This window comes from Mustelus asterias, chromosome 22 (assembly GCF_964213995.1).
Source record: "Mustelus asterias chromosome 22, sMusAst1.hap1.1, whole genome shotgun sequence".
In the NCBI taxonomy this organism is placed as follows: domain Eukaryota; kingdom Metazoa; phylum Chordata; class Chondrichthyes; order Carcharhiniformes; family Triakidae; genus Mustelus; species Mustelus asterias.
This window is the reverse complement of record NC_135822.1, coordinates 25,349,079-25,375,414: the sequence shown is the minus strand read 5'-3', so window position 1 is coordinate 25,375,414 and position 26,336 is coordinate 25,349,079. Positions and strand designations below refer to the sequence as shown.

The 26,336-nt window shown below is 48.1% G+C and overlaps 1 protein-coding gene across 1 annotated transcript in view; it reads right to left on the bottom strand.

Moving 5' to 3' along the window:
* The window catches only part of crocc (ciliary rootlet coiled-coil, rootletin), a 108,175-nt gene that overhangs the window by 68,304 nt on the left and 13,535 nt on the right, over positions 1 to 26,336 (bottom strand). The window contains exons 4-15 of the mRNA XM_078239017.1: positions 23,243 to 23,434; positions 21,490 to 21,573; positions 19,959 to 20,059; positions 18,376 to 18,541; positions 15,548 to 15,654; positions 14,081 to 14,308; positions 8,845 to 8,941; positions 8,052 to 8,156; positions 5,408 to 5,656; positions 2,683 to 2,882; positions 2,322 to 2,504; positions 2,020 to 2,164 (exon numbers count right to left, since the gene is read on the bottom strand). Of these exons, the coding sequence (XP_078095143.1) occupies positions 2,020 to 2,164; positions 2,322 to 2,504; positions 2,683 to 2,882; positions 5,408 to 5,656; positions 8,052 to 8,156; positions 8,845 to 8,941; positions 14,081 to 14,308; positions 15,548 to 15,654; positions 18,376 to 18,541; positions 19,959 to 20,059; positions 21,490 to 21,573; positions 23,243 to 23,434 (1,857 nt within the window). The remainder of the gene's footprint in view (positions 1 to 2,019; positions 2,165 to 2,321; positions 2,505 to 2,682; positions 2,883 to 5,407; positions 5,657 to 8,051; positions 8,157 to 8,844; positions 8,942 to 14,080; positions 14,309 to 15,547; positions 15,655 to 18,375; positions 18,542 to 19,958; positions 20,060 to 21,489; positions 21,574 to 23,242; positions 23,435 to 26,336) is intronic.

Below are 26,336 nucleotides of genomic sequence, written 5' to 3'. Positions count from 1 at the left end.
TACTTAGTCTTTCCTTATAAGCCAACCCTCTCAACTCCAGAATCAACCTAGTGGATCTCCTCTGCACCCCCTCCAGTGCCAGTATATCCCTTCTCAATTCAGGAGACTAAAACTGTATGCAGTTTAACTCCAGTCTGTGTGAAAACTATGACAGGCAAATTACAGATAGGAATAAAGGCGCCGCACTTTAAAGAGGACATGAAGGCATTAATCGACTGCAGAAAAGATTCATCTGAATGGTCCCAGGGATGAGGAACTTCCGTTACATACAAACATTTAAATGGGAGCAGAAGTAGGCCATTCGGCCCCTCAAGCCTGCTTCACCAATCGACTAAATCTGTTTGTGCTTCAAGTTCTACATTCCCATCTCCCCCGATAACCTTTGCTTGCCCAGGGAGAATCGAGATAGATTGAAGAAGTTGGAACTGTTTTCCTCGGAGAAGAAGAAAGTTCTTCAATGGTTAGCACTGCTGCCTCGCAGCGCCAGGGACACGGATTCGAATCTTGGCTTGGGTCACTGTCTGTGCGGAGTCTGCACGTTCTCCCCATGTCTGCGTGGGTTTCCTCTGGGTGCTCCAGTTTCCTCCACAGTCCAAAGATGTGCGGGTTAGGGGGATTGGCCATGCTAAATTGCCCCTTAGCGTCCAAAGATGTAGGTTAGGGGATTAGCGGGGTAAATGTGTGGGATTACGGGGATAGGATCTGGTAAGATCCTCTGATGGAGAGTCGGTACAGAATGACCAAATAGTCTCCTTCTGCATTGCAGGGATTCTATGATTCCAAGAGAAGGATGAGAGAGGGTTGAGAGAGGTCTACAAATTCATGATGGGTCTGGACAGTGCAGACAGAGAGAAACTGTTCTCATTGATGGAAGGACTGAGAAGGCGAGGGCGCAGATTTTAGGTAAGGTAGTCGGCCAAAGAAGCAATGGAGACATGTGGAGAAAGCTTTTCACACAATGAGTGGATAAGGACTGGAATGCACTGTCTGAGAGTGTGGTGGAGACAGATTCACACAGCGGGTGGTTAAGATCTGGATTGCACTGTCTGAGAGTGTGGTGGAGACAGATTCACACAGCGGGTGGTTAGGATCTGGAATGCACTGTCTGAGAGTGTGGTGGAGACAGATTCACACAGCGAGTGGTTAGGATCTGGAATGGACTATCTGAGAGTGTGGTGGAGACAGATTCACACAGCGAGTGGTTAGGATCTGGATTGCACAGTCTGAGAGTGTGGTGGAGACAGATTCACACAGTGAGTGGTTAGGATCTAGAATGCACTAAGAGTATGGTGGAGGAACATTAAATTGAGGCATTCAAGAGGGAATTGGATCTTTATCTGAAAAGGAAGAATGTGTAGTGTTATGGGGCAAAGGTGGGGGAATGGCATTAAGGGAATTGCTTATTTGGAGAGCTGGCACAGACACAATGGGCCAAATGGCACTGTATTAATTCAGTGATTCTTTGATAAAATCTGAAAACTCCCCCAGTGTTTTAGTTGGTAAATAGTTTGTTACTCAGCTACATACAGAACCCGGGCAGATCCCAGAGTCAATTTTGGCTTGTGCTGTGCTATCTGATCTCATCCAGGGTTTTAGAACTGGGAACAGTAGCTCAGGATTAGAAAGGGAGAAATCAGCCAGGGTTCCTGCTCCTGTTCACTATCGAATCACTATCCTTCTACAAGACCATGAGTGCGGATATTGATCAGTGACAGGATTGGGCTCCAATTGAAATGTCCCCTCTCCCTGGTCCCCTGTCCTGCCATCTGATTACCTACCCCTTCCTCACCAACCCTTTCCCCAGTCAAACATCCTGGCAACACTCACTGACATAGGTCTCACATGATGATTGGCAGTTTGGATAGGTTACCAAGGATACCCAGTGCTGGTGAAAATCTATTGTGACTTGAGTTGGCACCTTCTGGAGAGGCAGATGAAAACTGAAGGAGAAAAAGAAAGTCACATTTGCTGCATGGTTATAGTCTAGCTACGAGATTCCTCCTCATTCTCCGAGTTTACCTTGCTTAGTGCCTCTTCAATTCCGGCCTTCTCGGTCTCCAGGACCTCCCTGTCCAGTGCGGCCTTGCTCAAGGCTTCCTTCACCAGTATCAACTCCTTTTTCATACTTGAGTTCTTCACTTCCATCTGCTCGAGCATCTTGTGACTGATGGGGGTGGAGGGGGAGGGTGGGGGGAGGGGGGGGAAGCACACGACATTCAGGAAGGTCAGGCTCCAAAGCAAGCTGCAGGCCTCACTTCGATCCTGAAGTACCAGCCCACCCCGCCACCCACCCCCCCCCCCTCCCCCATCGTCCCACTCACCCTCGCTCGATCTCTTTCTGCGCCCTCTCGTTGTCCTTCAAGATGTCCTCCTTCTCATCCTCCAGGTTGTCCCGCTGACGTTGGAGCTCCCCGTTGGCCAACTGCAGTTTCTCATTCTCCTGTTGCACCACCTCGATCTGTTGCTGGAGGGACTGAAGCGACTTCTCCAGGTTTGACTTCTCACTTTTTGGAAAGAAAAACCCAGCGATGGACAAGGCCAGTTGAGGAGGGACAGGGCCCGAGGTGTTAAATTTTAGCATCAAAAAGCGGGAGAGCAAATTGGGATCTAAAGAAAGCTTGGTGGTTTACAGTACGTCAGCAAATTAAAAAAGTATTCGTTCAAAAAGAATAAAATAGTCACCTTCCTAGTAGGTCCGCAGAAGAGCGGAAACGGTTAGCGTCGCGCTTGGCGTCATCCTTGGCTCGCACCGAGTCCTCGGTCTCCTCCTTCAGATTGAGGATCTGCTGCTCTAACGCCCGACGGTCATTCTCACTGTCGGCCAGCTGCCTCTTCAGACTGCCCAGCGAGTCCTGGATGGCCTCATACTTTGCACGGAGATCCTGTCGGGCGGGGGGAGAGGACGGAAACGCAAGAAACGTTTTAGGGTTAGCCGAGGATTGAACAAGAACATGGGGGTTGATAGACAAAGGTCAGAGGGCGTAATCCTTTCCATTTCCAGTGCAGTTTCTGCACCCAGGCTACCGTTTCCTGGGTTACCAGAATGTGGCCCATTAGATTGTAACCTTACAATTACAAAGCTGAATAGCCATTGAGAGGGTTCATTGCGCCAAGGGTACAACGCTGCACTGGACCCCTAATGAGCACCTGAATCCCAGACTTGCTGGTCTCCTGAATCCAATCCCTCTCACAGAGTAATGCAAGCATAACGATTAGCACACCAGTAAAGTCTCACTTCTTTTTTATTCACTCATGGGAGCTGAGCATCGCTGGATGGGCCCAGCATTTGTTGCCCACCCCTAGCTGCCCTTGAACTGAGTGGCTTGCTCGGCCATTTTAAAGATTGTTGAGAGTCAACCACATTGCTGTGGTTCTGGAGTCACATGTAGGCCAGACCGGGTAAGGAAGGCAGATTTCCTTCCCTAAAGGACATTAGTGAACCAGGTGGGTTTTTCCAACAATTGCCACTGATTTTCCAACAATTCCACTGATTGCCACTCTATAGGAAGGATGTGATTCATAATATTTACAGTGCAGAAGGAGGCCATTTGGCTCATCAAGCCTGCACCGACAACAATCCCACCCAGGTCCGGGGCGGCACGGTAGCACAGTGGTTAGCACTGCTGCTTCACAGCTCCAGGGTCCCGGGTTCGATTCCCAGCTCGGGTCACTGTCTGTGTGGAGTTTGCACATTCTCCTCGTGTCTGCGTGGGTTTCCTCCGGGTGCTCCGGTTTCCTCCCACAGTCCAAAGATGTGCGGGTTAGGTTTATTGGCCAGGTTAAAAATTGCCCCTTAGAGTCCTGAGATGCGTAGGTTAGAGGGATTAGCAAGTAAATATGTGGGGATAGGGCCTGGGTGGGATTGTGGTCGGTGCAGACTCGATGGGCCGAATGGCCTCCTTCCGCACTGTAGGGTTTCTATGAACTTCTAGGTCCTATCCTTATAACCCCACATATTTACCCTCCCAATCCCCTGACACTCAGGGACAATTCAACATGGCCAATCAAGCTGGCAAGACCTGGAGATAGCATTCCTTGAGCACAAAGAACAGTTCAAGTACTCGTTGGAGTGTGGGAGGAAACTGGAGCACCCGGAGGAAACTCATGCAGATGCGGGGAGAATGTGCAAACTCCACACAGTCACCCGAGGTCGGAATTGAACCTGGGTCCCTGGCACTGTGAGGCAGCAGAGCTAACCACTGTGCCACCGTGCCGCCCTAATAGAAAGGAGGAGGTTCAGCAGGATGTTATTTGGGCTGGAGCGTTTCAGCTATAAAAGTGGCTGGTTAGGCAGAGGTTGTTTTCCTTAGAACAGAGAAAGCTGAGGGGGAATTTGACTGAGGTGTATTGAATTATGAGGGACATAAATCGGGTAGATAGGAAGCCTCCTTCTGCACTGTAGGGATTCTATGATCTTGAAAAAAACTTTTCTCCTTAGTAGGGGGGTCAATAACCAGGGGACGTAGATTTACGGTAAGGGGCAGGAGATTTCGAGGGGATTTGAGGGAAAGCTTTTTCACCCAGAGGATCATAGAATCATAGAAACCTTACAGTGCAGAAAGAGGCCATTTGGCCCATCGAGTCTACACCGACCACAATCCCACCCAGGCCCTACCCTCTTATCCCTACATATTTTACCCACTAATCCCTCTAACCTACACATCCCAGGACACTAAGGGGCAATTTTAGCATGGCCAATCAACCTAACCCGCACATCTTTGGACTGTGGGAGGAAACCGGAGCACCTGGAGGAAACCCACGCAGACACGAGGAGAATGTGCAAACTCCACACAGACAGTGACCCAAGCCGGGAATCGAACCCAGGTCCCTGGAGCTGTGAAGCAGCAGTGCTAACCACTGTGCCACCGTGCCGGTAATGGTGCCAGGATGGTGGGAACCTGGAACTCACTGCCTGAGAGGGTGGTAGAGGCCGGAACCCTCACAACATTGAAGAAGCATTTAGATGAGCACTTGAAACGCCATAGCTTACAAGGCTAAGGTCCAAGTGCTGGAAAAGGGGATTAGGATAGATAGGTGTTTAATGGTTGGTACAGGCATGATGGACTGAAAGGCCTCTTTCCGTGCTGTGAAATTCAATGACCTGATGGTCATGGAAGGTGTGTTGATAACCTGGCCAGAAAGGTTGATCATCAGCCAGTAAGGCCTTCCAATACACCTAATGGCAGGCAGTAAGAGTGGGAGAGTTTCCCGGTCAGCCTTACTGCAGAGGGAATGGCCAAACACTGCAGTTCTTCGCCAAGCACAATCATGGACCAATCCAATGGAAGCCCGTGGTCACCAATGGCCTCTTAGGGCTACCTGCTGAAGGAGGAGGCCGTCTCTACAACAGAGGCTCACTATGTCTGGGACTCGTCACGGGCCTCACGGCTTCACGCTGTCTCTCTACCTGGATCAGGAGCTGCCTCTTCTGCACGGCAACTTGAACAGTCGAGTACACGGAGTCGGTGAAGGCCGGCGAGAGGTTGTGCCACGGTGAGTGGCTGTGGCGCGGAGAGGTCCGTCGGCGTGGAGACGGCGTGCGCAGGCTGGATGGGATGCCCAAGGGGCTAAACAGAGAGCAATCCGTTTCGGTGGGGTCGCCAGTCCGTTCAGCGGAGGGGAACTGAGCTCCACTATCAGCATCAGAAATAACAGCCTATGAAGAGAGAGTTTGACGGCACTGGTTACCATGGTCACTAACACCCAAGACAACCCGCTGACAATTGGGATTCTGCAAAGTCACAACACCCACTGCACAGATTAATAGCTATAATGGGTCACATTAAAGTGCAGACCATAGAGTAACCAGCTTACAGAGGTCACCCCCATGGAGTACATGCAATGGTGAGGCTTTTCAACATTTATTCTCTCATGGAATGTATGTGTTGCTGGCAAGGCCAACATTTGTTGCCCCTCCCTATTTGCCCTATGTAGCTTGCTAGGCCATTACAGAGGGCAGCCAAGAATCTGTACACGTACAGATATTATAAATCTGGAGTCACGTGGAGGCCAGGTCAGGTAAGGGTGCACAATTTCCTTCTTTATTAGCAAACCATGGGTGGCACAGTGGTTAGCACTGCTGCCTCGCAGCACCAGAGACCCGGGTTCGATTCCCAGCCTTGGGTCAGTGCAGAGTCTGCACGTTCTCCCCGTGTCTACGTGGGTTTCCTCCGGGTGCTCCGGTTTCCTTTCACAGTCCGAAAGACGTGCTGGTTAGGCGCATTGGCCATGCTAAATTCTCCCTCAGTGTACCCGAACAGGCGCCGGAGTGTGGTGACTAGGGGGTTTTCACAGTAACTTCATTGCGGTGTTAATGTAAGCCTACTTGTGACACTATTAAATAAGATAAACCAGCTGGGTTTTTGCGACAATCGATGATAGTTTCGTGGTCACCATTACTAGGAGTAGCTTCCAATTCTAGGTTTTATGAACTGAGTTTAAATTCTACCAGCTGCAAGGATGGGATTCAAAACCATGTCCCCAGGGTATTAGTCTGGGCCTCTGGAATACCAGTCCAGTGACATTCCTATACCAGCATCTCCCCGTTACAATCAACAGGGAGAGAAGCAAACAACCAAACACTTTCACAAATAATTATCTTCTCCCCTAGTTTTCTTTCGTAGGAACAGGAATAGGCCATTCAGCCCCTCGAGCTCATCCCACTATTCAATAAGATCATGGCTGATCTGTGGCCTAACTCCACGTACCTGCTCTGGGCCCATATCCCTCGATACCCCTGTTCACTAACAATTTGTCTACCTCAGACTTAAGCCTAACAAACTGAACCAGCATCCACCGCTGTTTGAGGAAGAGAGTTCCAAACCTCCCCCATTCTCTGCATGTAGAAGTGTTTTCTAACATCTCTCCTGAATGGCTTGGCCTGAATTTTTAGGCCCCTTGGTTCTAGAGCCTTCAACCAGTGGAAATAGTTTATCTTCACTCACCCTGTCGTTCCCTGTAAATATTTTGCAGACTTCTATCAGATCACCTCTTAACCTTCTGAATTTGAGAGAATAAAAGTCTAATCTCTCCTCGTAACCTAACCCCTGGAGCCCAAGTATCATTCTTGTAAACTTGCGTTGAGCTCCCTCTGGGTCTATCCAGGGTTTTGTACAACTGCAGCATAACATCTGCATCCTTTTCCCCTTTAGATACTAACCAGTGTTAGAGCTTTTTAGCTGAGGAGATGTCAAGCCTACTTGTAACCACTCTATGACTGACACAGTTGACTCAATCAATGATGTGGGACAGTAATGGCCTAGTGGTATTATCGCTAGACTGTTGATCCAGAAACTCAGCTAATGTTCTGGGGACCCGGGTTCGAATCCCACCAAGGCAAATGGTGGAATTTGAATTCAATAAAAAAATCTGGAATTAAGAATCTACTGATGACCATAAAACCATTGTCGATTGTCAGAAAAACCCATCTGGTTCACTAATGTCCTTTAGGGAAGGAAATTTGCCGTCCTTACCTGGTCTGGCCTACATGTGACTCCAGGGCCACAACAGTATAGTTGACTCTCAACTGCCCTCTAAAATGGCCAAGCAAGCCACTCAGTTCAAGGGCAACTAGGAATGGGCAATAAATGCTGGCCAGCCAGCGATGCCCATGTCCCAAAAACAAAAGAAAATCTGTGGTATATTTATCAACTCAGGCACTGGGGGAACTATGATGAGTGTTCTTAAAGGCACCACACAGTGACCAGCTGAGCCAGAGCAAACTTATACAACCCGTGCCTGTTGCCTGTTTCAGCATGTTAGAATGTAACCAATTGGATCTGTTGTAGTATGACCAATGGTAACATGCTGTAAAGGGTCAGCTGACCCAGTAAACTATGTAACCAATGACAAAATGACATGGTGGTCAGCTGACTCAGTATAAATAAGAAGCTGCTGGGAGTTTGTGTGAACTTGGAACGGCCCAGGGTGAGGCCTCAAGTGTTGGAGTAATGAAGTTTCTTCATTGAAACTTTTTCTTTGGTTGGAGTAAGTCTGGTTTTACTTTATCGCCTACAACTGGAGAGTTCCTTCTGCTGGATCAGCACCCTCACCTGTGTGATGTCTCTCAGTATTTGGTGCAGTGACTCCACCTCTGCTTTCACAGACTCGATCTCAGCTCCATCCTGAACATCTTGTGCCTCAGCTCGATTTGCTTCCTGCAACAACAAAGGACCTGTCACCTGGTGCGTGGCAAGGCACCCATCACTTGGTACCCGGATCCCAATGACTTGGCACGGCGCCCAGAGTCTCAAATTCTTGCCTCAGACCAACTGGGCAGCACGGTGGCACAGTGGGTTAGCACTGCTGCCTCACAGTGCCAGGGACCCAGGTTCAATTCCGGCCTCGAGTGACTGTCTGCGTGGGTTTCCTCCGGGTGCTCCGGTTTCCTCCCACAGTCCAAAGATTTGCGGGTTAGGTTGATTGGCCATGCTAAATTGCCTCTTAGTGTCAGGGAGATTAGCACGGGTAGATAGGTGGGGTTAAGATAGGGTCTGGGTGGGAATGTTGTCGGTACAGCCTCAATGGGCTGAATGGCCTCTTTCTGCACTGTAGGGATTCTATGAATCATGGACTCAGATTGAGGGGCTGAATGGGCCTACTGCTGTTCCTGTGGACCAGGGGACAACTACCTGGCTTCCGAGTGGGGCACTTGGACACAGAGATGAGAAATGGGCACCAAAGATCTGTCTCTCCACACAGCAATCTATTTTTCCTATTGCTGGCGTGTCACACTGATATGGAACCATTATTAAGGATTTAGGTACATTTTAAGCAGCAATTCTGAGGCTCAAACACTGCCCTTCCCCCCCTCCCCTCCCCCCCCTCCTCCCACTGTTCACCCACCAGGTTCTCCACCGTCTGGTTCAGACTGTTGATGGTCTTCTCCTTCTCCTGATTCTGGGCTGTCAAGCGTTCGATAGTCACCATCAGTTCCGTGATCCTGGAAGAAACATTTGTATTTACATCACGTTTGACCAACAATGTCAATAGGTCTCGGGGTGTTTCACACACTAAAGTACACCTCTGGAGACCCGATTAGAATTATATCTGACGGTTCCTCCACTGTCTCTGGAGACACACTGGAATTATACCTGACGGTTCCTCCACTGTGGCTGGGTAAATAACCTGGAATTCCCATCCTAACAGCACACTGGGTGTACCTGCACCAGATGGGATTCCAGCGGATCAGGAAGACGACTCACCGCCACCTTCAATTCGGGAAAGGCAGCAATCACAACTTTCGTGAGCTAAGGATTTCCCAAAGTGCTTTGAAGCAGTGAAGTGTAGTCACTGCTGTAATGTAAGAAATGGTGTAAAAGCAGGTTTATAATTTCCATAAGACCATAAGACCATAAGACATAGGAGCGGAAGTAAGGCCATTCGGCCCATCGAGTCCACTCCACCATTCAATCATGGTTGATTTCAACTCCATTTACCCGCTCTCTCCCCATAGCCCTTAATTCCTCGAGAAATCAAGAATTTATCAATTTCTGTCTTGAAGACGCTCAACGTCTCGGCCTCCACAGCCCTCTGTGGCAATGAATTCCACAGACCTACCACTCTCTGGCTGAAGAAATTTCTCCTCATCTCTGTTCTAAAGTGACTCCCTTTTATTCTAAGGCTGTGCCCCCGCGTCCTAGTCTCCCCTGCTAATGGAAACAACTTCCCTACGTCCATCCTATCTAAGCCGTTCATTATCTTGTAAGTTTCTATTAGATCTCCTCTCAACCTCCTAAACTCCAATGAATATAATCCCACGATCCTCAGACGTTCATCGTATGTCAGGCCTACCATTCCTGGGATCATCCGTGTGAATCTCCGCTGGACCCGCTCCAGTGCCAGTATGTCCTTCCTGAGGTGTGGGGCCCAAAATTGCTCACAGTACTCCAAATGGGGCCTAACCAGTGCTTTATAAAGCCTCAGAAGTACATCCCTGCTTTTGTATTCCAAGCCTCTTGAGATAAATGACAACATTACATTTGCTTTCTTAATTACGGACTCAACCTGCAAGTTTACCTTTAGAGAATCCTGGACTAGGACTCCCAAGTCTCTTTGCACTTTAGCATTATGAATTTTGTCACCGTTTAGAAAATAGTCCATGCCTCTATTCTTTTTTCCAAAGTGCAAGACCTCGCACTTGCCCACGTTGAATTTCATCAGCCACTTCTTGGACCACTCTCCTAAACTGTCTAAATCTTTCTGCAGCCTCCCCACCTCCTCAATACTACCTGCCCCTCCACCTATCTTTGTATCATCGGCAAACTTGGCCAGAATGCCCCCAGTCCTGTCATCTAGATCGTTAATATATAAAGAGAACAGCTGTGGCCCCAACACTGAACCCTGCGGGACACCACTTGTCACCGGTTGCCATTCTGAGAAAGAACCTTTTATCCCAACTCTCTGCCTTCTGTCTGACAGCCAATCGTCAATCCATGTTAGTACCTTGCCTCGAATACCATGGGCCCTTATTTTACTCAGCAGTCTCCCGTGAGGCACCTTGTCAAAGGCCTTTTGGAAGTCAAGATAGATAACATCCATTGGCTCTCCTTGGTCTAACCTATTTGTTATCTCGCCACAGAGGTTCATTATTCTCTGTACTGCACCAGCAAGGAGAATCTGCCCCCGCCCCCACTGCCCCTGTGTGAGGAAGTCTCCCCAATCCCCAGCCTGGATTCGAGTGATTGTATTGGGCCTATGAGCGTGAGAATGAGCTCCACACGTCGTTACCCTGGTGTCACGGTCACTGAGACCTGACTGCTTTCTGACAGACTGGCAGCTGAGCCTGACAATCCGACTGGATTGTGGGCAGGGAGCCTGTCAGAAATCATAGAATCCCTACAGTGCAGAAGGAGGCCATTCAGCCCATCGAGTCAACACTAACACCAATCCCACCCAGGCCCTATCCCCGTAACCCCACATATTTATCCCACTAATTCCTCTAACCTACGCATCCCGGGACACTAAGGGGCAATTTACCAAGGCCAATGCACCTAACCCGCACATCTTTGGACTGAGAGGGGAAACCGGAGCACCCGGAGGAAACCCACGCAGACACAGGGAGAATGTGCAAACTCCACACAGACAGTGACCCAAGCCGGGAATCGATTTTAGATTTTAAAGTGAGAGAAATGTATACATTAGAATGGGATAATACTTAGGGGTGTGGGATATATTAGCGTAATATTGAAGGGTGAAGAATATATCAGACAATGAGTGGTATAGGCTATATACTGCAGCCATGGGACAGATCAGTTAAGATGTGGAGATGCCGACGTTGGACTGGGGTGAACACAGTAAGAAGTCTCACAACACCAGGTTAAAGTCCAACAGACTTTAACCTGGTGTTGTGAGACTTCTTACAGATCAGTTACACAGTGGACTACATAATAGAGTGTTACACCAAGGATTATATTATCGCAGAGTGTTACACTGAGGGCTATATCGCAGAGTGTTAAACTGAGGGTTATGCTGAGTGCCACAGCTCACAGGAGGAAGGTGCCTCAGCTCACAGGAGGAAGGTGCCTCAGCTCACAGGAGGAAGGTGCTGCCCAGATCAGGTAAAGACAGTCTTTTGTCGCCACCTACTGCCATGTATGGTAACTGCAGCATTAAGTGCATTGACCAAAATCGGAACAAACTGCATTAGTCAAAACTGGCTTTGTTTCACACCACCTCGAGCTAGTGTAAACGCAGCCTGAAAACAGAATCAGGGCTCAGCATGAAGAGGAAAATTTCACTCTATTTAGCTCAAGTCAAGGTGGACCCTAATCCCAGATTCACAGCCCCAGAGGTGTATCATTGATGTCACACTCAATGCTTTGTGTAAAAGCACCCTGAAAGGATATCAGAAAAACCTCTGAATCTGTCCTTGCTCAGTGCAGTTAGCTCAATAGGATGAAATATTAAAATGATTAGGGTGGCACGGTGGCATGAACGGAGAAAGACAGGCTACAACAATAATTTAACAACAATATTGGCAATAGTGGCTTTAAAGTTGTTTTATTCACTTATGCTGAGATTTCTTGTGGCCAGTGGCCTGGGATTTGTCAAAGGACAGAAGGTGTCAGATTCAACAGCTTGTCCTCGGCAGGGGTTGGTTCTGAACAGACTCTTGGGAGCCAGTGTTCCTTATCAGGGCACTGGAATGTAAACAATATGCACTTAAGAGGTCTAGAGATGATGAGGCCTGAAGCGACCGATGATACTATTCTGCCTGCATTTGATTGGCCTAATTGAACAATGCAATTGGGAGTTCCTGATCAATTCATTGGCTGGATGACAGAGAATCTTCCGGAAGCGAGTGGAGAATTGTGGATAAAGAGATATGTGAGTCTTTGTTTGGCAGCAATAACTCGAAGAGACCAATCATCGCAAGAAGACTTGTGCCCTGAAAGATGCTCCAGAGAAAGAGGAGATAGATTCTACATCGAGGCTATTTCTTGGCCAAGGTCTTCCTAAATTCGGTAATATCTATTTTCAGTTAAATAGTGATGCGCGATAAATCACACGGGAGGCTGGATGTACCCGGGAAATAAATCCTTTTATTACCAACAATAACGGAGCTACTATATACAATATACAATCCCAGACTAAAGGGTCACCAGGCAGAGCAGTGACCTTTATACCTCTCCCGGAAGGCGGAGCCAACTGCGGTGTACCATAAGGACTATATTAACAGGTAGAACAGCCCAACCCTAACCCCAACAGTAACATATCTACAGACTCATAGTGCTGGCCAGACCATGGCTCAGCACTACCTGGTGGTAACCAACAATGGTTCACCACAAATAGTTAAAGTTGATGTTCAGTTAAAGTTAAAGTTCAGTAAAGAGTTAATGAGTTGCAACTGTTTGTGTTCGAGTTGGGACAAGAAATGTTAAATAAAGAAATAATTGAATTACTGTCCTTGTTTGCCTCATTAATTTAAACACCTTCCAAGCATTCCAGTTTAAAGCTGTATAACAGTGGTAAGCACTGCTGCCTCACAGGGAGAGTTTTAACAACACCAGGTTAAAGTCCAACAGGTTTATTTGGTAGCAAATACCATTAGCTTTCGGAGCGCTGCTCCTTCGTCAGATGGAGTGGAAATGTGCTCTCAAACAGGGCACAGAGACACAGAAATCAAGTTACAGAATACTGATTAGAATGCGAATCCCTACAGTATCTAATCAGTATTCTGTAACTTGATTTTGTGTCTCTGTGCCCTGTTTGAGAGCAGATATCCACTCCATCTGACGAAGGAGCAGCGCTCCGAAAGCTAATGGTATTTGCTACCAAATAAACCTGTTGGACTTTAACCTGGTGTTGTGAGACTTCTTACTGTGCTTACCCCAGTCCAACGCCGACATCTCCACATCAGGCCTCACAGGGACCCAGGTTCAATTCCAGCCTCGGGTCACTGTCTGTGTGGAGTTTGCACGTTCTACCCGTGTCTGCGTGGGTTTCCTCCGGGTGCTCTGGTTTCCTCCCACAGTCCAAAGATGTGCGGGTTAGGTTGATTGGCCATGCTAAATTGCCCCTTAGTGTCAGGGGAATTAGCAAGGGTAAATGTGTGGGGTTACGGGAATAGGGCCTGGGTGGGATTGTGGTCGGTACAGACTCGATGGGCCTCCTTGTGTACTGTAGGGATTCTATGATTCTGTTGTTAGCTCCCCTCCCAGACCATACTTCATTTAACTATAACAACACCCCTCCCAGACAGTGTCCTGCTATTGCCCTCTCCTCTCATGGAGGGCATCTTTACTGGGGTACAGCATCTACCTCCAGTACCTCATCCACCATTCATGTGTGAGCTTTGACAATAAGTATCAACGAGTTATTCAACCCTGGAAGGAGTCATGACAACATCCTCAGTTGAGATCCAGATCTGCGCATTTGCCAGCAGGGATCACTGGACAATGCCTGAGCCACACGCAGCAACACTGAGAGACTCAGGGCTGCTCTCTATTGTAAAATATTCCCTCGAGAAATCAGGGGAGCATCAAGCTGACTCGACATTTAAGTTTCACAGGGTTTTTTTTCCCATATCCTGTGAGGCAAAGTGACTGACAGACTCTTGGGAAAATGGTGCTGCACCCACCTGGCGTTCTGCTCGGCCTTTTCCCGGTCATACTTGGCTTGCAGCTGGATCATCTCCCGCACCTTGTCCCGCAGCTGTTCCTCCAGCTGTGCGAGCTGGCTCGACTGCCTCTCCAGCGCCACCGTCGAGCTGGTCTCCGACAGGCACAGGTGGCCGCTCAGGTTCAGGCACGACGCGTGAATCGTGCGCGAGGATTTGGCCAGATCGTTCCGCAGCTCGGAGAGATCCCTGGGGGAGACGACAGAACGTTTCACCTCCGGCCAAAGAGCCCTCCCCAGCCGCCCCCTCTCCCCACCCCACAGGACAGGCACAGGAACATGTTCACTGCCTGCAGCAGCAAGGCCAACCTGCCCCCCCAATGTGCTTCTGAATTAAAGACTCGATCTCTCTCAATCCCCACACACATTCCAATCACGCCGGTAATTTAGACCAGGGGCAGATCCTTGGCTAAGCTGAAACAAGGTTGAAAGGATGAATTGATCCTCTCTTGGTCATTCTCTCCCCTGAAGGTGCTGATTCTCACTGGGCTACAGAGTCTATAGGGATTAATCAGCCACTGGTGTGTCACACAAATCTCCATTCTAAAAGTAAAGTAAAGTTGATTTATTAGTCAGTAGGCTTACATTAACACTGCAATGAAGTTACTGCGAAAATCCCCTAGCCTCAGCCTTTAACTTTGACAAAAACATGATGTAATAGAGAAGGAGGCCATTGGACCCTTCGTGCCTGTGCTGGCTTTGATAGTAGGCATAACGGCCGGAATTCTCCCATCCCGAATTTTAGTGGGCGGGTTGCGGACAATGTGAAACCCCATTGACAGTCGGGCAGGAATTTCCGGCTTTTAGATCAGCGCGGCTGGAGAATTCCGCCCAGTACTTTCTATTCCCATTGAATTTCATCCCCATTTCTTCAGGTACCTGTCTAATAAGATCATTGCTTCCACAACCAACTTTAATCAATCAGCTCATGGAATTTGCCAGCACATTCTGACGGCTGAATTTTAGAATTGAGCTTGGACTCTGCTAACCTAAAACACCCAGCTAACTGTTCCCAAAGTATCTAGTCGTCTGCAGCAGCTTAACTCTGTGAACCCCACCATGACTCTGCGACACCCCGTACCCTGGCCCGGTGAAAACCTACCAGATTCAGGGTTAAACACCTCATTTAGATCAGCTATACTGCAGGGTCAGCACTCCACCCAGGGGATGCCTCTTGTTAAAGGAGTCCTTCTTTAACGTCACATCACACAGGCTATTGAAAGACAAGGTGCTCAGTGACTGGGAGCGGGAACTCGAGCTGATCTTCTCCTCCTTCGATCTGACAATTGTAGCCCCTGACACCACAGGACCGACTGGGACCAACAGTAACAATATGCAGAGTTCAACATGACAGACCCGAACCCTGGGCTTCCACTGACACCCACCCCCTAACGCCAATCGCTGTGTAAACTGTACCGCTGTCTCTCACCGTTCACTGGCCGATTTTATCTCACAGAAGTGACGTCTGAAGCCCACGACCTGTCTCCAGAGTGTCAGCAAGCGGTTGTGTTCATTGCTGAAGTATGTGTTAAAGGACTGCAAACAATCAAAGATACAGAATGGTTAACGCACTCATTCACTGACTCAACATCTCTGACTGCCATCAAAAAACATAAGAACCTGGAGCATAGAATCGCTACAGTGCAGAAGGAGGCCATTCGGCCCATCGAGCCTACACCAACAACAATCCCACCCAGGCCCTATCCCTGTATTTACCCTGCTAATCCCCCTGACACTAAGGAGCAATTTATCACGGCCAATCAACCTAACCCGCACATCTTTGGATTGTGGGAGGAAACCGGAGCACCCGGAGGAAACACACGCAGACACAGGGAGAATCTGCAAACTCCCCACAGGCAGTCACCCGAGGCCGGAATTGAGCCTGGTTCCCCGGCGCTGTGAGGCAGGAGTAGGCAAGTCAGTCCCTCGACTCCATCATTCAATATGATTGTGGCTGATCTCATCTCGGCCTCAACTCCACTTTCCTGTCCATTCCCCATAACCCTTCATCCCTCTACTAATTAAAAACCTCTCTATCTCCTCCTTAAATTTGTTCAGTGCTCCGGTGTCCACTGCACTCTAGGGTAGAGAATTTCACAGATTCACGACCCTTTGAGTGAAGTAATTCCTTCTCATTTCTGTTTTCGATCTGCCATCCCTTAGCCTAAAATTATGGCCTCTATTTCTAATTAGTGTCCAACAAGGGGAAACATTGTCTCCACATCTACCCAGTCAATTCCCTTTTGCATCTCATATACCTCAATTAGATCTTCTCTCATTCTTCTAAACTCCAGCAAGTTCAGGCCTAAATTGCTTAATCTCTCTTCACAAGACAAGTCCTTCATCCTTGGAATCAATCTAATGAACCTTCTCTGTAATGCATTTACAGCCTTCCTCAAGTAAGGGGACAAAAACTGTGCGCAGTATTTCAGATGCGGTCTTAACAATGTCCTATACGGTTGCAAACAGCACCTCCCTACTTTTATATTCTATTCCATTAGCAATGAATGCCAAATTTCCACTTTCCTTCCTTATTACCTGCCGCATCTGCATACTAACTTTCTGCAATTCGTGCACGAGGACACCAGATCCCTCTGCACCAAAGAATTTTGAAGCTTCTCTCTGTTTAGATAATAAATTGCCTTTTTATTCTCTGACCAAATTGGATAACCTCACACTTATCCATGCTAAATTCCACCTGCCAGATTTGGGTCCACTCACCTAACCTTTCCACATCCATTTGTAAATTTCTTATTCCCTCATCGCAACTTGCTTTCCCACCTATTTTAATGTTATGTACAAATTTGGCTATAATACATTCTATCCCTATATTCAAGACATTAATATTGATTGTAAATAGTTGGAGCTCGAGGACCGAACCCTGTGGCACACCACTAGTTACAAGTTGCCAAGAAGAAAATTACCCGTTTATCCCGACTCTGTTTTCTATTGGTTAGCCAGTCCTCTATCCAAGCTAATAAATTACCCCTAACCCCTTGCGATCTTACCTTGTGAGTTAACTCTATGTGGCACCTTATCAAATGCCTTCTGGAAGTCCAGACACACTACATCTACAGGACCCCATTATTCACTTTGCTTGTTACATCTTCAAAGAACTCTAGCGAATTAGTCAAACTCAATTTACCCTTCATAACGCCATACTGACTCTGATGAATTGCACTTTGACTTTCCAAATGTCCCATTACAGCTTCCCTAATAATGGGTTCCAACAGTTTCGCAACAACAGACGTTAAACTAACTGATCTATAGTTTCCTACTTTTTGCCTTTCTTCCTTTTTGAACAGGGGTGTTATATTAGCCTTTTCCCAATCCACTGGAAACTTTCCAGAATCCAGGGAATTTTGGAATATTATAACCAATGCCTCTGCTCTCTCTGCTGCCACTTTCCTTAAGACTCTAGGATGTAGACCATCAGGCCTTTAATCCCAGTCGCTTGCTCAGTACTTTTTCCTTGGTGCTAGCGACTGTTCTAAGTTCCTCTTTTTCAACAACCTCTGCATTACCTGTTACTATTGGGATGATATTAGTGTCCTCCACCTGGGACAAAATATTGATTTACTGCCTCTACCATTTCTACATTCCCCATTATTAACTCTCCAGTCTCGTCCTCCATGGAACCAATGTTGACTTTAGCTACTCTCTTCCTTTTTATATACTTATAGAATATTTTGCTATCCATTTTTATATTTTGTGCTGGATTGTGTTACACTGAGGGCTGGATCAGACAGTGTTTCACTGAGGGCTGGATCAGACAGTGTTACACGGAGGGCTGGATCAGACAGTGTTACACTGAGGGCTGGATCAGACAGTGTTACACTGAGGGCTGGATCAGACAGTGTTACACTGAGGGCTGGATCAGACAGTGTTACACTGAGGGCTGGATCAGACAGTGTTACACTGAGGGCTGGATCAGACAGTGTTACACTGAGGGCTGGGTCAGACAGTGTTACACTGAGGGCTGGGTCAGACAGTGTTACACTGAGGTCTATTCCCCATTATAGCTCCATTGTTTCGCATTTGGTCTGCCTTAACTATGTCCCTAATGGTCTCCTCCATATCTGACTGCTTCCACGTGTCTCCTCTGTAACTCACTGCTCCTTTATAAGATTCATTATCTATATGTTATTTTTAATGTCTTGTAGAATGTGGACAAAATCATCAGCATCCGAATCTGACTATCATACACAAATATTAGAAATGTTGGCATCTGGGTGTGATTGCAGTGTGCTGCAGTACCTCCTCTTCCTGTCTCCATTCCATCTCCTTCTGCTCGAGTTCCTCCCGTGCCTTAGTCCAGTCGGCAGTCAGTTTGCGAATGTCCTCACTCAGGGCAAGGTTGGCAGAGTTTGCCTGGTCCAGCTGTTCCCGCAGCATGGAGTTCACTTGGGTCAGACTGGCACTTCTAAAAGCAGACCGGGGAAATATCAAACTAGGCCTGCCTCTCAGTGTTGTAAAAACTGAACAAACCCATGGATTCAGACAAGTGATTACTGCTTTGGATTTTTTGATTGAGGATTCGGGGTGCAGTAGAGACTGTCAGAGCCCAGGGCAGGAAATTGGGGTGGTTGGGACGGCCATGAGAAGCCAATGGTAAGATGGGTTTCGGCAATCTCCGGGCACCTCCTAGTGGCCACTTAGCAGTTGCCAATGGCTGTGTACCCACAGTGGACAACACACTCAAAGATGTCAGGCTGAGTGAACATTTACAGCCAACCAGCAGCCGGTAAGTTGCATCGTGGCCCCGAAGCCACTGTTCAAAATGCCGGGAAAACAGCTGAGTGAAATTCAAGATTTTGCTATGGTCTGTTCCTCCAATCACAGGCATTCCTTTCCCGCATTGACTGCTGATAGGCTCACTATGGAATGTATCAGCAGCAAATGAGGGAGAGAAACAGTCTCTGATTGGAGAAGCAGCAAATGTCAGCAGGGGTGAGTGCTCGGAGGCTCGACGTGGCTCCGGGGAGAAAAGGGGAGGGGGGAGTGAGTCCTGAGGGAAATAGAAAGGTATAGGTATAAAGTTCAGTGGGTCCAGTAGGGAGGGGCAGGGAGAAGGTACCACTGTCAGTGTATGTGGGAGAGTGAGTGTACATGGGGGAGAGGGAGTGTGTGGGGAGAGAGAATAAGTGCATGTGTGTGTGTGTGTGTGTGGGGGTGGAGGGGGTGAGTGTGTGTATGCTTGTGTGGGAGTGAGTGAGTGTGAATGTGTGTGTGCGATTGAATGTGTGTGTGCTTGTGTGGGAGAGTTGAGGGTGTATATGTGGAGTGTACTTGTGAGGGAGTGGGTGAGGGAGTGAGTGTGTAGCATGTGTGTGTGTGTATATATGTGTGTGTGTGTATATATGTGTGTGTGTGTGTATATATGTGTGTGTGTGTGTGTATATATATGTGTGTGTGTGTATATATGTGTGTGTATATATGTGTGTGTGTGTGTGCGCGCGTGTGCGCGCGTGTGCGCGCGTGTGTGTCTGGCTACTCCCAGTCTCAGGATTCTCAGTCACCTGAAAATAATACAGGGCATCATGGGATTGTGGGAATATTTCTAAAGGCTTCGGAAATTAGGATAGGTGGGTCACTGAATCCCTACAGTGCAGAAGGAGGCCATTCGGCCCATCGAGCCTGCACCAACAACAATCCTAGCCAGGCCCTATCCCCGTTACCCCACGTATTTACCCTGCTAATCCTCCTGACACTTGGGGGCAATTTAGCGAGGAAACCCCACGCAGACACAGGGAGAGCGTGCAGATGCCACACAGACAGGTCAATGTTTGCATGTAGACACGCACACACGCACACACACATGCACTCATCCTCCCACTTGCCTTTGCTGTTCTTCCTCCAGGCGGATGAGGGTATTTTCCAGTTCATTGCTCTGTTCCTCTTCAGACTGCCGCAGTCGTGACTCTGTGAGGTCCAACTGGCTCTGTGGAGGAGAGTACCCCAGACTTGAATTAAAACAAGCGTGCAGAAAATGTGGGGAAGGGGCTGTGCTTGATGCCATGTCATTGTGCGGTGAATGTGCTCAGGGAGATTTCCTCTGGGTTTCTGCCCTTTGAATTTCTTTTTCCCTTAATTCATTCATGGCACATGGGCCTTGCTGGCTGGCCAGCGTTTTTATTGCCCATCCCTAGTTGCCCTTGAGCTGAGTGGCTTGATAGGCCATTTCAGAGGGCAGTTGAGAGTCAACCACATTGCTGTGGTTCTGGGGTTACGTGTAGACCAGACTGGGTAAGGATGGCAGATTTCCTTCCCCAAAGGACATTAATGAACCAGATGGGTTTTTCTGATTATCGACAATGGTTTCACTGTCATCAGTAGATTCTTAATTCCAAATATTTTTAATTGAATTCAAATTCCACCATCTGCCATGGTGGGATTTGAACCTGGGTCCCGAGAGCATTAGTTGAGTTTCAGGATTAATACTCTAACCATAGTACCACTGGGCCGTCGCCTCCCCTTTTAATAAACATCCAGCAGGGAAAAATTTCATGGATACACTTGCAAGTTCACAAGCTCTGCAATTCAGCCCCTCACAGTCTTCATAGAAACTCTACAGTGCAGAAGGAGGCCATTCAGCCCATCGAGTCTGCACCGGCCACAATCTCACCCAGGCACCATTCCCGTAACCCCACATATTTACCCTGCTAATCCCCCGACACTAGGGTCAATTTAGCATAGTCAATCAACCTAACCCGCACATCTTTGGAGTGTGGGAGGAAACTGGAGCACCTGGAGGAAACCCACGCAGACACGGGGAGAAATGTGCAAACCCCACCAATGACAGTCACTTGAGGTAGGAATTGAATGCGGGTCCCTTTCAGGTAAGTATCGGTGGTCCTGGGGGTGGGAGGTTAACGGACGCCCTTGGTGGGGGGGGGTTTCGGGAGAGGGGGCAATCTCGGTGTTGGGGGTAGGCTGTGGGTGGGGGAAGGCCAGAGCTCTCAGGCTTCTGAGTGGAGGGTGCCCCAAATCTAAAGGTCTCTTTGAATTGAGGTTCCTTCCCACCGAGATCGAGAAAATTCATTTTTTCTATTTGAATTCCTGATCAAACTAAAAATTGAGACTGGGCAGGATAAGGCACTTGAGTGGCTATGGGATGTAAAATTCCAGCCAATGAAAATGTGCTGTTATATTGAATTATGGCTCAGGAATCAACTTCCATAAAATGGATTAACTGCTAGGCCCCATCACCATGGTAACCACCCATTTGTTTTAAACAGGCCCAATCAATGGCGTTGCAATAACACACAATCTGTGGGTACCTTGCATGTTATTTTTGGAGTGGGATGTGGGGGGGGGGGGGAAATGGGGAGATTTAACCAGTTGGAGCAACCTTTCCGCCATTGCACTTACAGAGAGTCGGTGCTGCTCCAACTCTGTGGCTTTTTCGATCAGTTGTTGCTCCACCTCGCCACATTTCTTCTTGTACTGAAGGACCTGCCGTTTGAAGCAACACCGTCAGTCCCACAATGCAAAGGCACCCGCCCCATAATGCACCAACTCAATCCCAAAATGCACACCGTGAACCCACAATGCACAGCAGAATCACCACCCTTTCCTCACATTCAAAGAACCTCACAAGCAACAAGACAGGTACGGTTGAAGGAAGGTAGGTCATTTGGCAAAACTACACTCATCTACCCCTCAGAGCGTGCAGCCACTCTCAATGTACCATTCTTTGTGTGAGTTGCCTCCTGATATCGGTCCTAAATTTGTTTTTCCTGGTTTGAAAATATGTCCGTGCGTCAGGTGGCAGTGTTCGCCTTTTCACTACGATCAAGCACCAAGTCAAGTCCAAGATGGGGTGCAGGGCCTTATCTTGTCAGCTTGGATGTTGTCTGTCTCTCTTGTGGGGACCGTGAATTGGATTCAATTTGAATTTGGTTTTTGAAGCGTACAAGGGATGGATTTGGGGTTGCCCAGTTCACTCTGCTCATTGGCTTTGTAACTTTAAGAATGGAGTAAAAAAATTTTTAAACAGCAATGTTAGCTGAATTAGAACAATGAATCGCTGACTGAGAAAAATGTTCATACAGCTGCCTTTATACATCTCTGTGAAAATTACCCCCCTTTGTCCACTCCCTTCAATTGCTCTCGGATTACTATGTGATCACATGGTTAGCACCAATTGGAAACTTCAGGAAACTCTCCGGTGTGGTGAGCCGGTAAGATCAGGAGAGAGGCGAAAAACCGCGTTTGCACCCAGTTTCTCGCTCTCGATGTTACCGGCCCTGTGTAATCAGCCACATGCCCTTCTCGGGTGTGAGGCTGATTTAAATATTTGTTAGGTTATTTTAATATTATCAGTGAGTCCCAGATGCAATTATTCAGGCTCACTTGCCTTAACGACCTTGCCAGCAGAGGTCCTCACCGGCGAGGATCAGGTATGGTCCTCACCAACAAGGACCTGACATATGGCTTTGCCGATGGGACTGGAGGCCGTTGAAGTCCCCCGGGTGGTCTTGGGCATGGGCAGGCAGTGCCCTTTTGGCAGTGCCAGCCTGGCACTGCCACCTGGGCACCCTGGCACTGCCCACCAGGCAGCAATTGGCAGGAGTGCGGGGGGGGGGGGGAATACCGGGGCCAGTGTTCAGTCAGGGGAGGAGATATCAGAGCCAGTGATTGGCCGGGAGGGGAGGACTATCGGAGCTAGTGATCAGCCATGGGGAATATCGGGGCCAGCGAGCGGGGGTGGGGAGGCGGTGGCAATCAGGGAGAGATGATGTCCAAGGGAATGCGGGGGAGTGACAGCCACTTGTACACAGTGCATTGGGAGATCAAGGTGCATGCGCAATGGCGCTCCTAGAACCAGCAGCCAGCTTTCCAGTGTGAATAAGCTCTGCCCATTCCCCCTACTGGCGAGAATCACATTGCCTAATTGTTTTCTCTAAGTGCCGCACGATTGCACCTGGGAGCTCTCCCAAACAATGGGTGTGATTCTCTCCCAATTTTCATGCTTATTCGGCACGTAGAATTTTTTTTTAGGTAAGATCGCCCCTGCATGTTTGAAAATGAATAGAAGTCAGTCGGGTCAAGACGGACAGGCAGGCAAGACAAGCTCATGGATATACAGATTCAAAACACCCCGAAGACTGCATCTCTTTACCTTAGACTGAAGCTTCTGAACCAGTTGGGCCTGTCGCTGCTGGCCCTCCTGGTAGGCCTGAAGCTTACGTTTATATGACGCCTGTTCCTCCTCCAGTCGCCGGCGTAGCTCGATGTTCTGCTGCGCCAGGCTCTTGTTTTCCAGACTCTCGCGCTCCCTCTCCCCTGTTTCCAGCTTCAGGGCCTGCTCCAGCTGTGTGAAGGGAGACAGAGCGAGAGCCATCAGTCAAGGCTGGAACAAGTACACCTTGGATTGTTCAATTCTCCACTCAATGAGCTAACAAGATTATTTACTGATTTGTTTTGTCTGTTGGGACGAGGATTACAACATCCTCTGCAAGGTGGGTGACTCTGCTCGAGATACGGTTCCACAGGTCCCACCTGCCCTCTGATGCCTTGCCGAAGTCACCAGGTCTCCCTGTGTGGGCCTGGACAGTGAATGTTGGCATGCTGCTCGTGTGAGGGACAAAACAGGTACGCCCAATCCTGAGCCTAATGCCCACTTTCCAGCCGAGGGCCGGTCCCGCTGCCCCCCTGGCTGAGATCACCAAATTCTGCACAAAGTTGTTCCAAGGGTCATTAACCATTAAACTACCGGCAGCCCTACCCAGAGGCACAAGTTCAACACAATCACAAACAGAATTTGAGCGGGAGTTGTGAAAAATTCTTTACACAGACGGGGGTTAGGATCTGGAATACAATGTGCTTGAAGCAAGAAATTCCTTTAAAGGGATTAGAAACCAACTTGAAGAAAAGAAGTAGTGATGTGTGAGAGGTGAGCGAGCAGGAGACTGGGATTAGACGGTGCTTAATGCAGAGAAAAACATTGGTGTCGAATTAATGGATCAAATAACCTGCATGTGGGCTGTAATATTCGATCATTCTAATAGAGGGAACCCAGAAAACTGGGAGAACATCTGTGAATATTGTGGCCAGAGGTCTCCGACATTGCCCGCGGCTGGGGTTCTCCAGTCCCGCTGCAGTGAATGGAGTTTTGGGTGAGTGCCAATTTCTCCTATCTCACTGGCAGCGGTGGTGGGGCGAACAACATTGGGGAATTCCAGCCTGTGTCTACTATAGGATCATTAATGTCAGTGTAGTATCTACTACAATGAAATCAAAGCATCTATACAAGTATTACGGCTACTGTATGCTTCCTATTGGTGACAGCAGGTACAGTGGATGCAGCACTCCCAGTGAAACCCTCTCCTTACAGCTCAGTGAGCCTTTTATAGGTCCGTCACTCCTAACACTGCTGCTCAAGCATTGCACATACTACGGGTTGGCCACACTCAGAGAACTCTCCCTGCTGGTGAAATCTGCCTTATTTATTCGCTGCATGTTGTGTAGGCCGAGGTGATTCTTTTTCAAGGACTCGAACACAGAACAAGAGGTGGAAGCTCAGGGTTTTCATTATCCAATATTCGAAAGCAGCCTGCTCCCTTGTAGAGTTTCCTTTTAAGACTGAATTCAAGGAGAGAGAAGCCTATCCCTCCCCAATGTTCACACACTTCCAAACAGGAATTCTACCGCACCGGCAGGGAAAACGTTACTAAAGATATTTCTGGCAGTCGAAATTACAAAGGATATTTTATTTAAAAATCCTATGTCCCTATTACAAAGGCCTGCCACATTCAAAGCCTTTACTTGACCTGTTATGTACCAACTGACTCAAGAACAGCTTCTTCCCTGCTGCCATCAGACTTTTGAATGGACCTACCATACATTATGGTGATTTTTTTCTACACCCTAGCTGTGACTGTAAGCCAGTCCATCACTCAAACCAGCCTCCCATCTATTGACACTGTCTACACTTCCAGCTGCCTCGGAAAAGCGGGCATCATAATCAAGGACTCCACGCACCCCGGATATATTCTCTTCCGCCTTCTTCCATCGGGAAAAAGATACAATGTCTGAGATCACGTACCAACCGACTCAAAAACAGCTCCTTCCCTGCTGCCATCAGACTTTTGAATGGACCCACCTTGCATTATGTTGATCTTTCTCTACACCCTACATTCTGCACTCTTTCCTTCCCTATGAACGGTATGCTTTGTCTGTATAACCCACCAAGAAACAATACTTTTCACTGTATGCTAATACATGAAAATAATAAATCAAATCAAAAAACTACGTTCTGCATCCTCTCCTTTCCTTCTCCCCTATGTACTCTCTGAACGGCATGCTTTGTCTGTATAGCGTGCAAGAAACTATACTTTTCACTGTATGCTAATACATGTGACAATAATAAATCAAATCAAAGTTAACTTGGGTGGACGGTGGCTCAGTGGTTAGCATTGCTGCCTCACAGCGCCAGGGACCCGGGTTCAATTCCCGGCTTGGGTCATTGTCTGTGTGGAGTTTGCACGTTCTCCCCGTGTCCGCGTGGGTTTCCTCCAGGTGCTCTGGTTTCCTCCCACGGTCCAAAGATGTGCGGGTTAGGTGGATTAGCCATGATAAATTGACCCTAGTGTCAGTGGGACTAGCTAGTGTAAATCCATGGGGTTGTGGGGATAGGGCCTGGGTGGGATTGTGGTTGGTACAGACTTGATGGGCTGAATGGCCTCCTTCTGCACTGTAGGGATTCTATGATTTCTATAACTATCTCCCCAGCCCCTGTCAAACCCAAGATGTGTGGGTTAGTTTGATTGGCAATGATAAATTGTCAGGGTGGTTAGCAGGGTGACTACATGGAGTTAAGGGAATACGGCCTGGGTGGCATTGTTGTTGGTGCAGGCTCGATGGGCTGAATGGTCTTGTTCTGTGCTGTAGGTGTTCTATGATTCTCTTAGTTATCTAACTTATGACATCTGAAGATACAGATGATATACCCATATTAGGGGCTGTTACTGCCTCTTTACTCTGAGTGTAGAGGCTCCTCCAGTGCTGTGACAGAGAAACAATGGAAATAACAAACTACTGACACCTCACATGTACCTCAACCAGAGTACTATCATTGAACACGCATATCTCAAGCAGCAGACCAACTGACTCTTTATGACTCTAAGCCAAAGCTTACACCCTTCCCAACCCAGCTGATGCACTAGTGCCCTTTAAGAAATCTGCCGTCCTTACCTGGTCTGGCCTTTTTTTTT